Source organism: Lytechinus pictus, chromosome 11 (genome assembly GCF_037042905.1).
Source record: "Lytechinus pictus isolate F3 Inbred chromosome 11, Lp3.0, whole genome shotgun sequence".
Lineage (NCBI taxonomy): Eukaryota > Metazoa > Echinodermata > Echinoidea > Temnopleuroida > Toxopneustidae > Lytechinus > Lytechinus pictus.
In genome coordinates this window covers 33,537,846-33,549,523 of record NC_087255.1, presented here as the reverse complement: position 1 = coordinate 33,549,523, position 11,678 = coordinate 33,537,846, and the positions used below count along the sequence as shown (strand labels likewise).

General features: G+C 36.4%; 1 protein-coding gene across 3 annotated transcripts; it reads left to right on the top strand.

The window, feature by feature from the left end:
• The first annotated feature begins 627 nt into the window (after positions 1-627).
• LOC129271231 (E3 ubiquitin-protein ligase RNF170-like) lies at positions 628-11,073 on the top strand. Of its 3 annotated transcripts, none has more exons than XR_010295056.1 (6): positions 731-961; positions 4,817-5,106; positions 5,893-5,966; positions 6,903-7,016; positions 7,737-9,588; positions 10,078-11,073. XR_010295056.1 is itself a non-coding variant. In XM_054908613.2 (5 exons), exons 1-5 carry the CDS (start codon positions 849-851, stop codon positions 8,001-8,003), a joined length of 858 nt encoding a protein of 285 aa, XP_054764588.2. In that variant the 5' UTR covers positions 628-848; the 3' UTR covers positions 8,004-11,073. The 3 variants fall into 3 exon arrangements, 1 of the variants encoding a protein (XP_054764588.2); XR_010295055.1 differs by having other exon boundaries at positions 740-961; positions 7,737-9,596; positions 9,873-11,073; XM_054908613.2 differs by having other exon boundaries at positions 628-961; positions 7,737-11,073.
• The last annotated feature ends 605 nt before the right edge of the window (positions 11,074-11,678 follow it).

The window sequence follows — 11,678 nt, the reverse complement described above, 5'->3', positions numbered from 1 at the left end:
ATTGTTGAAATATGTAACGTCTTCATGACTAACTGCAAGCAGTCCATAACAGGTCCCTTTTCGATCAGATCAAAACGTATATTAAAAATTTCTGCTCGCGCTTCGCGCTCGCAGTAATTATTAAGTTGCATACACATCTTGGTCAGGATAACAAACATTGCCCAGATTGTTCAAATTTAAGGACAAAAAACATAAAATTTAAAAAAAAATAGCTCGCGCTCGCACTATCTAATATGAGATTATAGTATATTTATTTTCATTTATAAGAAAAAGCTAAAAGTGACTATTAGGACTGCCTTGAAAGGAAAATATGGCTTTAAAAAAATTCAGCCCCCCCCCCCCTTGGCGAAGTCTGGATCCGCCCCTAAAGTTGCTCGCGAGCAAAGCGAGCGAGAAAAAAAATGACCTTCTGTTTCATGTCTGTTTATAGAAAAATAGAATCCAGAGATCATCACCCTTTTTCCTATCGTTTTCTTTATTTTTTTCTCCTTTGTTTTTCTAGGTCGAGAAAGTTTTTGGAGGCCCCAAGCCCCCCCCCCCCCCCCTTCTCCCTCTCTTTAACATGCACAGTGTTGAACATGGGATTATTGAAAGCCATGTAACTTTTCTCTAGCAGGGGAGGTATACAGGTATACAGGTGGAAGGGGAGATGATAAATTGGGGGAATCCCCGTTTATACGCTTAGCCTAGCCTTGGGATATCGATATGGGGCGTGGTCGCGCGCGTCGATCATTTGTAATTGTCGTCGCGTCGTATTGTCATCAAAAGTCATCTGACTGGCGCTGGCACTGAGTAGAAATACGAAGACTGTGATGTTTGTGTTGTGAAATATTCAATTAAGTTTGAAAATGAGCCAGCCTGAAACAGGAACTATTGTTGAAGGTATAGGAGATGAGCTGTTTCATATCTTTGGGTTAATAATCGTAGTCGCCGTGCCGTTTTTTGTCGCTTATCGAAACCGGTAAGTAGAATCTCCATCGCTCGGATGAACACCATCGGCATCGCCGCGCCGAAGCTTCGGGCGGAGATAGTAATGCGTGTCTGGACTGTACTGTAGTCGATCTAGTGACTAGTAGTGTAGTTTAACCGCATCATGCGCAATCGCAAATACGAAATTACGATGGGTGATTTCAAATTCAAGTAGATCTAACGTTAGGCATACGGTCACTCATTCAATGAACAAGGTTATGATATAACCTTGTTCTCAGTTATATCTCCATGTGTGGCAAAATAAGGATGGCAATGTTTGGCTTATTTTCTCTTTTTCTTTGGGACAAATGCTTGATTTTTTTACACTGACAGTTTCCATTACACCTATTCGTCATATAACTTGGCCCTTAAGTAAATTTGATTCTTTAAATTATTTTTCTTAATTAAAAATAGAGATAAAAAAATGGAAATTTTCTTGCCATATTATTTTCCACCAATAGAGGGCGTACACCAAAATATGCCAAAAATTTAAGTTTTTGAGTGCTCTAGTGAATACAAAAATTATTCCCAAGTTACTAATGAAAAATAAATTGCAACTGTATGGAAATTAGTAATTTTGGTCACAAAAGTGATATTTTCATCATTTTTTAAAGTGTGTGCTCTGTACAGCATTGGCATGCCATAGTCTAGACCAAAAGCTTCAGTCTCTGTTATGTTGGTTGTTCAGCTGAACTCCGTTGGCTTCACTCACCAAATACAGAGACCGAAGTTCTAGCGCGATCTGTACAGGGGACTCAATGGCCATATGTTTATGTGTATTAAGTTCGGATAAAACAGGGCAGTAAAGTTGCGCAACAGCCGAGGTAAGTCACTGTTTTTGTTCCTTTTAACTTGATTTTCCCCGTTTTTTTTGCAATTAATGCCAAGAGGGAATATTAATTTGCATTTCGGTCGCGTTAATTTTCAAAAGTTTGATTCATTAAAGACAAAAATTGAAGAGCCCCGACAGGGGGATTTTGCATTGTAAGTCCCCTAATGGTGGCAGCACGATAGCGAGCCGTCTGTGTATGAGGAGAAATTAAAAAAATAAAAAAATGTTAAAAAACTCCTCAAAACAGACGGCTGCCAGCTGTCTAGCCATAGTCCTACCTGTAGATTCCCCACAGGCAAGGTGGTTGCAGTGAACAAGTGCATACGGTGTTGAAATCTGGTGTTGGTGTTGTGACAACGCCAATACTAGACAGCTGGCAGCCGTCTGTTTCGAGGAGTTTTTAAACATTTTTTTATTTTTTAAATTTCTCCTCATACACAGACGGCTCGCTATCACCATTAGGGGACTTACAATGCAAAATCCCCCCGTCGGGGCTCTTCAATTTTTGTCTTTAATGAATCAAACTTTTGAAAATGAACGCGACTGAAATGCAAATTAATATTCCCTCTTGGAATTAATTGCCAAAAAACGGGGAAAATCAAGTTAAAAGGAACAAAAACAGTGACTTACCTCGGCTGTCGCGCAACTTCACTGCCCTGTTTTATCCGAACTTAATACACATAAACATATGGCCATTGTCATTGAGTCCCCTGTAGGCTGTACAGATCGCGCTAGAACTTCGGTCTCTGTATTTGGTGAGTGAAGCCAACGGAGTTCAGCTGAACAACCAACATAACAGAGACCGAAGCTTTTGGTCTACACCAATACCAGCCACAACGCCGTACATGAAATCACGCTGGTGTTTGCCTTGGAAAATAAGACCAAAACTTGGGCAAAAGCTTCGGTCTCTGTGTGGTTGTTACGCTGAACTCCGTGGCGTTGGCTCCACTCACCGAAGAGACCTAAGTTTTAACTAACGTAAGATCTGTACAGCCTGGGACTCAATGGCATATGTTTATGTATAAAGTTAGGATAAACCAGGGTGGTAGTTGCGCAACAGATTTTTTTTTCCCGTTTGGGTGCATTTCAGGCCAAAACGGAATAATAATCTAGTTTATTTTGGTCCAGTTCTTTTTACATATTTTTATGAAATAAAGACAAAAATCGATGAGCCTCGTTGGGGGGATTTTTCATTGTTAACCCCCTAATGGCGGCTGCACGATCGCGAGCCATCTGTGTATAAGGAGAAATTTAAAAAATCAAAATGTTAAAAAACTTCACGAAACAGACGACTGCCAGCTGTCTACGGAAAAGTTCGTGTTGAGCACTGGCGTTGAATGTCGTCTGCTGAACCGATCATTACAACAGCTGGTGTTGACGATCTACGTTTTATTTCCCCATTCACCAACACCAACCCCAAGGGATCAGGAAATCGTGATTTCAAGTTCGGTGTTGGTGTTGGTGTTGGTATTGATGAACGAACAGGCGGCGAACGCGATGAAACATCCCTGTAAAATTATCTTTTACAGAATAAGTGCAAATCATTAGATCTAGTGTTTTATACATTTTAATGAAAAATAATATTGACTCTTTCTGATTCTTGAAGTGATTTTACCCTTTGCATTCTGTACGATGAGATTTTACTCCCCGATTTTTTAGATAAATTTGAGATAATGCAGCAGCGCAGAGGCTTGATGTCCTCGGTCCTCGGAACCCAGCTTGTGTTTGGAACTTGGTTCAGCAGCCTTTTCACGCTCTCAACACCAACATCAAACACCGAACTTGAAATCACCCAATGCCGATAGTGATACAATTGTAATTGGGACAGTGCAAAGTACTACTGCAAGACCCAAGTTTCATGGTTGGACGAGAGTTCCATATGCACCCCCCACTAAAATTGAAAATAAAAACATGGAGAAGGTTCAAAATGATAGGCCTATATCTAGCCCAAATATGGAACTGTTCTATATTTGGGCTAGATATATTATTTTTAACCTTCATTAAATTAAGTTTTGATACAATTCTGTTGCGTGCCCTCGCAAGTCACGATATTTCTGGTTATTTTCATAAGTGGGCGAGACACAAATCGCTTGTGCCTTTTTTTTACCTTTAAGTTAAGTTAGAGCATTCCATTCCATTGGCCCAAGCCCTTGCAACTGCATATATTCTGCAGTTGGTTCTTCATTCTTTTGAATGGAATTTTAAGAGACAAGGTGAAGTTCAACCTGACTTGAAGTTTGTTAAAATAAAATCAGAAAAAAAGGAGGCATGCCCACAAAAGAAACATATTGGTGAAGATTTGACAAGAACCCATCGCTTTTTTAGAGCTAGTGATTTATAGAATAGATTATCTAGCCATATGAAAATATGGACTGGCAAAATTTGACAGATTTATTGGAGCATTTTATAGGACTGGGGTCCTATATGTCTGGAACCTTGAGCAGAAAAAAAATTAACATTTGATCTGGGTTTTCTCAAGATACATGCATCAAATAGCAGAAATAAAATGAAAGTTAGTTGTTTGTTGTATTATTGCTTTTAAACAATTAAAAAAAATAATCACAAAGTTCCTAAAATTCCAGTCTTGCTTAGACAAACAACCTGTCCAGACAAATAACAACTGGGTGTATGCCACATAGATAGGATTAAGGGATTAAATTTATGTAACCACTGCGGAACACCCTGCACATGGTGCAGGAGTCTTCAATTGTACAAACACAATAAACCATCGATAAGTTTTAACATTTATATTTTTTAAGTTCTGAAAAATGAATACCATTTCGTAGTCTTATTTCTATTTGCCATGCAGAGTTAGATTTATGGATTTTTAAATGTCAATTAAATGTGGCATCACTAAACATACACAAATGCGTCGTGTATGAAGCAATAGCATAATTCTTGCCAATGCCTGATTTAAAGCTGCTAAGAGAAGGAATTCCAAAATCATGCTTACAATTCATATAAATTAATGAAAACGAAGTTCTTTTTTTTATTCTGTCCTTCAAAACTTTCCAGGTTAAGATTAATAGCAACTAGAGCCATACACCCAGAGAGTGAAGCCCAGGTCCAGCATACACGCACCCAGCTCGGCTACGGTAGATCAAATACCAGTGACCCCGATGGAATCGCAGCAACGAATGGGCAAGCAACGGGGGAGTCAAACAGACAAGACAGTGGTAACGGGCAGAGCAGTAATGGACGACGTGGTATGAGCACCCAGCAGTATAATGGAGACGCACCTTGCCCTATCTGCCTTGAAGAGAAAGAATGCGCAGCTGAGACCAATTGCGGTCATGTGTTTTGTGGTAGGTTTCGCGTTTGATGCCTTTATATTTGGATTGGAATTTCCAGAAATAGCTGTTTTGTTTAATTTCCAGGGGGGATGTAATGAAATTGTCAGTGTCTATATGTATTCCCAAAGAATGCAAAATTTCCAATTATTATGCAGACTAGCTGAGGTTTAATTTTAGTACTAGTTTAAAAAAAGAAAAAGAAGTGTCGTTAGGTTTGATATTGAAATTGGGGTCATATTATTATACTCGTTTTATACCTCAGAATAAATTTCAAATCACATTTTTGGACACTCATTTTATCAGTTCTCAACACAACAGCATTATGAACACCACCTGGGCGCCATAACAAAAAGGTTAGCGATTAATCGCTAAATGAAATGACCAATCAAGATCCTCGTACCATGCGGATTTTGCCAAGTAGACTGACCATGAACCAATCAGAATTGTTCTTTGAAACTAGCGATCAATTGGTAACCTTTGTGTTACAGGTCCCTGGTCATGTTTCTGTGTCTTTGAAGACAGCTTAGAAACTAGGACTGACCCATGCTTGCTTTACTCTTCATTTCAATGTTTGGTATATTTGGTAAGCTGAATATTTCGTATTTGATCTTAGTACTCCTCATTGGGTGGATAGGCATTGATTAAAGGTAGACCAAATCTGCAAACGGCAATTTAACCAAATTGATAGTAGACCAAATAGGTTTAGCCCTTGTGGCATTAGACGTTGTCTGCTTAAAGACCATATGAATATTTAGACTGCTTTTTTATTTTTATTTTTTATTATATTCTTCCTTTCAGGTAACTGTTTAATTGCCTACTGGAGACATGGTACATGGCTTGGTGCTATAAGCTGTCCTGTGTGTAGACAAATGGTAAATAAACAAAACAAATCCTACATTAAGAAATCATTCAAAAGTATAATTTTGAAAATTGCAATCTACGTATTGAACATCATTGTTTTGTTTTTGTTTTTTGTAGATAGGCCTATTCTATGATTGTGAAATGTGGCTATTCTATCAATACTGTGAGTGTTTCTTGTATGTTTGAATATAGTAGTGGAAGTGGAGATTATGGAAGTAGTATATTTACTAGTAGTAGAAGGAGTAGTAGTAGTAGTAATAGTAGTAGTAGTAGTAGTAGTAGTAGTAGTAGTAGTAGTAGTAGTAGTAGTAGAAGGAGTAGTAGTAGTAGTAATAGTAATAGTAGTAGTAGTAGTAGTAGTAGTAGTAGTAGTAGTAGTAGTAGTAGTAGTAGTAGTAGTAGTAGTAGTAGTAGTAGAGTAGAGTAGTGTAGTAGTAGTAGTAGTAGTAGTAGTAGTAGTAGTAGTAGTAGTAGTAGTAGTAGTAGTAGTAGTAGTAGTAGGAAGTAGTAGTAGTAGTAGTAGTAGTAGTAGTAGTAGTAGTAGTAGTAGTAGTTGTAGTTGTTGTTTATCAGTTCCATGTTTATGAGTGCAGAAAGATGAATTGAATGATCCTTTCAACAAGGCATCATTTCATCTTTCACCGTGGTCTGTTGATTGTCACATACATACAACATGAGCACTGCAAGCACAAGTGGTTTTACAGGTAGCGCCTGAGGTCTCGGCATGTGCGTACAATGGACAAAATCATATCTAAAATTGCAGATCTAATCAGATCTAAAATTGCAAAATGAATGGATCCAAAATTGCACGGATAATGACGTCACTATAAAATGGACTGAATGATCGACATCAAATAACCTATCAAATGACCGGGATCTATCTAGGTGTCTTATAATATTGAATGTCATTTTCTTATCTTCATTCTGTTTTCCTATATGTTTTTCAGGTAACAATCATCCTACCAGTATTCCAACAAGATGAACAGAATAGTGGTGAGGGGAGAAGAATTCTTGCAGAAATCAGGGATTATAATAGAAGATTTTCAGGAGAGCCCAGACCTGTAAGTAGAAAAAAATAGAATTTCTGATTAACAATTCTACATTTTTCATGAGGATTTGGTGAATCAAAGAATAACAGTCTTGGAAAAAAAAGTTTTATTATTTATTTCTTGCCATTGTTTCTTGTATTGTTATTATGGCTTTCTGCAAAATGCAGGCTTTTGGTGATATTAATGATAGTAATAATCTGTGTTAAAATAGGGCTTATTACAAATTGAATTTCTAGATGAAATTCACTTAAAAAGACGGAAAATGAAAAAAACAATCTACAACTAGATATAAATGAATTGATGAATCAATCAGTCAATCAAATGAATGATAAAGGAAAAGAGGAAATAGGAAACTTGTTGAATAAATTGATAGATTAATGAATAAATGGGTAAATGAGTGAATGAGCATTAATTAAAGCTAAGGGTAAACAGAAAGTTTGAGTCTCAATGTAATCCTTAGTTGGTAGATGTAACTGTGTGTAAAAGGGATCAGGGTTCTACTTATTCATCCTGGTGAAATTAACTGAAACTGTTGATATGTAACAAAGAGTCTTTTTTTTTCTTTGTTTTGATTTTATCCAAACTCTTTTAAATAGATCCAGGTGCTTTCTCACTAAAATATATTTTGGGACTACATTCATGATAGTTGGCTGTCAATTCTATTTATTTATTTTTATTGTATCCAATTCCATAACTCTTTCATGTGATTTTACTTTCTTTCACTATTTATAGTTTATGGACTACATCTATGATCTTCCAACCTTGCTACGTCACGCTGCCCATGACTTCTTTTCTTACCATGGAGTTGTTTGGATGTTCCGTCTGAGGATCATTTTCTGCTTCGCAGCGGCCCTTCTCTACCTTATATCCCCTCTAGACATCATTCCAGAGGCAATCTTTGGGGTTCTAGGACTCTTTGATGACATATTTGTGGTCCTGATATTGGCTATCTATGTCACAGTCATCTACAGGGGCATTGTGGCGCAAAGGATGGAATAGCGCCAGTGTCAAGGTCATGATAAATGAACAGTAATTGCTGATTGGTCTACAACCACTGGCGTAAATCCTTGCGTCACACCTACTGTTCAGGGGGAGATGATTTATTGTTCAATCCCCCCCCCCCCCACTTGAGAATAGCATGACGTCACGGATTTACGCCCGTGTCTACAACCGCTACGTCTACTTTCCATTTGGTCTCATCCCACACGATCTAATCCTACCTCATATACAACCATTTAATCTACAAATCACTTGGACTGATTGCTATTGGCCCATTTACGATCCCAGTAAGGCTCTACCTATATTTTCTAATACCTACTTACACCATGTTATCTTTATGGTTAGATGAGCTGTTCATGAAACAAATCTTAATTTTACAAAGTAACAAAAACAAATAGATAAAGTGATATTGGACCAACTGGGCATTGGACTGAATGAGAATTAGACAAAGTGGGCATTAAACCAAGTGTAGTGTTGACCAAATGGCTTGTAGATCAAGTGAATATAAACTTAATGAACTATGTGATGATTGGTAGGAAGAGGATTCAATAGCACCAAGGTCAAAGGTCATGGTTTCTGTATAATGAACTGCACCCGTTAGGAGGATCACTTCACACCAATGTCAAACATCATTGTCCCTACAAAGTGAACTACTGCAAAGTGTCTTTGAAGAGGAAAGTATTTCACCAGGGTTAAAGGTCATGGATTCTGTATTATGAATTGCATCTGTTGTCACTTCATGCTGATGTCAACGGTCATAGACTCCACAGAGTGTAGGTGTCTTTGAATAGTTGAAATCATACCAATTTTAAAGGTCATGAATTGTATGATGTATTTATATTCCCGTTATGGCCTTACACATGTATCTGTTTATGGAGTGCCTTAATTATTATTAAATTCAAGGACTTTATAGTTATGATATCATGCTGTTATCCTTCTGCTATGCTATTTAGTTAAATCAATTTTATAGATTTATTAGCAAGCGAACTATGTGATTTCATGGAAATATATATCTAACTGCAATCATTTGTTTTTTCTAGGTGTATTGCTGGTCATGCAAAAAGTGCTGTTCTTAGCTTTGTAGGATAGTTGTTGATAGGCATATGCCATTATTTGCCCACCATATATTTGATATGCATTTCACAACTTATTTTCCTGCAAATATTTGTTTTAACCCTTGTAATTTTATACAATTCTTCTTTCATCCGCTCATGTTGCATTACTAAGTACTGCCTTTTATTGGAAGGGAATGGAAAAGATGACTTTTCCAGTATGTTATATGTTTCTTTGATACAGAATGGCATCGATTCAATAATGTGATACCTTGACCAACTTTATAAAGCAATTTGTACCTCCACCCTCCATTTGCTTTTATTCTCTTTTTTTTCTCACTTCACAAACTGCTTGAACTATGCATGATAAAAATGAGAGCATTATGTATTTTCGAATTGAAAAAGAGATAATTCATTTCAGAAAGGTCACTTATAAATAAATAATATAGGATTTGTATAGTGCACGTATCCACCTCGCTAGGTGCTCAAGGCGCTCCTTATAAAGAAATCGTACATACATTCTTTATGTAGTTGCTCATATGTACACCAGGGCCCTGTCTTACAAAGAGTTGCGATTAATCTGATCAACTACAACTATGGAAGGCCAGCAGCATTAACATGTAAAATGGATGTTTGCTCAAAATATGTTCTAGATATGCTATAAATTCATACATTCATTCCTTTTTTAAATATCAGTGTGCTTCTCTTTGTGTATAAAGGACTTTGTGCAAATTTTTAGTAGAAAAAATTATGACATTGCTGGATTTCCATACTGTTGAGATGGATCGGATCAATGGTAACTATGGAAATCCATCAGTGTCATATTTTTTTCTACAGGAAATTTGCAAAATGTCCTTTGTAAACAAAGGGGAAAACTCCAAATTGTCAAGAAAACAATGAATTTATGAATGTACATTATATCTAGAAAATATTTTGAACAAACATGTATTTATAAGATGCAGACGTTGCTGGCTTTCCATAGGTATGATTGATGGGATCAATCGTAACTCTTTGTAAGACAGGGCCCTGCTGAAATGTAAATTGCTACTTGGTTTGATTCAAATTGTATTTTGTCATGAATACAAGTAGTACATTTAGCCAGAGTACAGACAATATTATTTATTTTGTATTTCTTGAGATGACAAATAATAGCCCAGAAGAATAGAATAATAAGATGCAATTAAGAAAATACCAACATCTCAAGAAAGTTCAAGTGCAAGATTATATTTCTTATTTATATATACGTATGTTTATGAAGATTTTGATTACACATTGAGGATCTCTATAAATTTATTCTACAGATTTGTTTTAAGGTGTATTTTGTTTAGTACCAGAGTCCATATTGTTTTAAAGGGATGCTCCAGGCTGAAAATCATTCACAGAGCAAAATGCTGAAGATTTCATCAAAATCTGATAATGGTTATTGAACTATAAATTCAAGCAATATTTTATAAAAACTGTTATATGCACGTCGTCATGAATATACAATAGGTGGGCAGTGGGCTGTTGATGTTTCCCCACTTTCCTTGTTCTTATGAAATCAGAATTATGTTATATTTACATATATGTACATGTATGTAGTCTTCCATTGTAATGAAATTATTTGCAGCAATGAATATCTCACAAAATTAAATCATTTGTCAATCTTTTTTTTTATTCTTGGAGGATAATTGTGAATAAATAGAACTTCATATATTAAAATATAGTTGAAAAATTTGGGATAAGACATCATCTTGCTCATTGCATATTCATGAAGAAATGCAAAGAACTGTTTCACTGAAATAATGCAAAACTTTCAAATGTTATAACTTTGTTATTCCTTGTCTGATTTTGATGAAATGTTCAGTGTTTTGTTTTTCTGAATTTACTGTATCTGTTCAAACCATATTAATTTTGTAGCTTGGAATAGTACGCCTTTAAATGCATAGCTCATGTGATGAATATTATGGAGGTTAGGTAAACCCTTAGCTTAAGTTGGTTCTTGTACAGTGGAAATAAAAAGTTACATTTTAGGAAAAGCTGACTGAGTTATGTTTCTAAATATGAAGATTTTTTTTATAATTGATACAAGATGTTCTCAAGTCTCTTCCTTCAGATTGCACACAAAAATACAAGATTGATGTTCATGTCTGAATAAACATTGACCTTTTTATCCTTGGTGTAAAATAATGAATTGCATTTTTTTTTTAATGGCACAATGAAACAGCTGTCTAAATTTGGTACCTGATATCCCTGATAGTATGAATTGCTCTTTGCACATAAACCTACTTTCCCGGGGGGGGGGGGGGGGGCACTCACATATATTGGTGGTACGGGGACGTGCCGCTTTGATGACCCCCTTTTTCTAATTTTCAGTTCTCTTGATACTCTGAATGGCAAAAGTTCCATTCAGAAGCTGCCCCGCCCGGTATATATTTAGTTCCCAAGACCCCGTATTTTACCCTTGTGGTCAGTTCCTTAGATCCCCATTTCATGGTTTCGTGAGGCACACCCACATCAAAATATAATTTGAGTGCACCCCCCCCCCGGGCCTACTTTTATGTTATGTGTTAATTTCATACAATTCAAATATTTAATTTGTATTATACATGATAGTGTAATAACTAATATTTACATGATAAAT

Excerpts from the sequence above, each read along its gene's own strand:
- LOC129271231 (XM_054908613.2), top strand. The coding sequence starts at position 849 with ATGAGCCAGCCTGAAACAGGAACTATTGTTGAAGGTATAGGAGATGAG. Across the intron at positions 5,107-5,892 it reads TTGCGGTCATGTGTTTTGTG|GTAACTGTTTAATTGCCTAC; the intron begins GTAGGTTTCGCG and ends TCTTCCTTTCAG. Across the intron at positions 7,017-7,736 it reads TTTCAGGAGAGCCCAGACCT|TTTATGGACTACATCTATGA; the intron begins GTAAGTAGAAAA and ends CACTATTTATAG.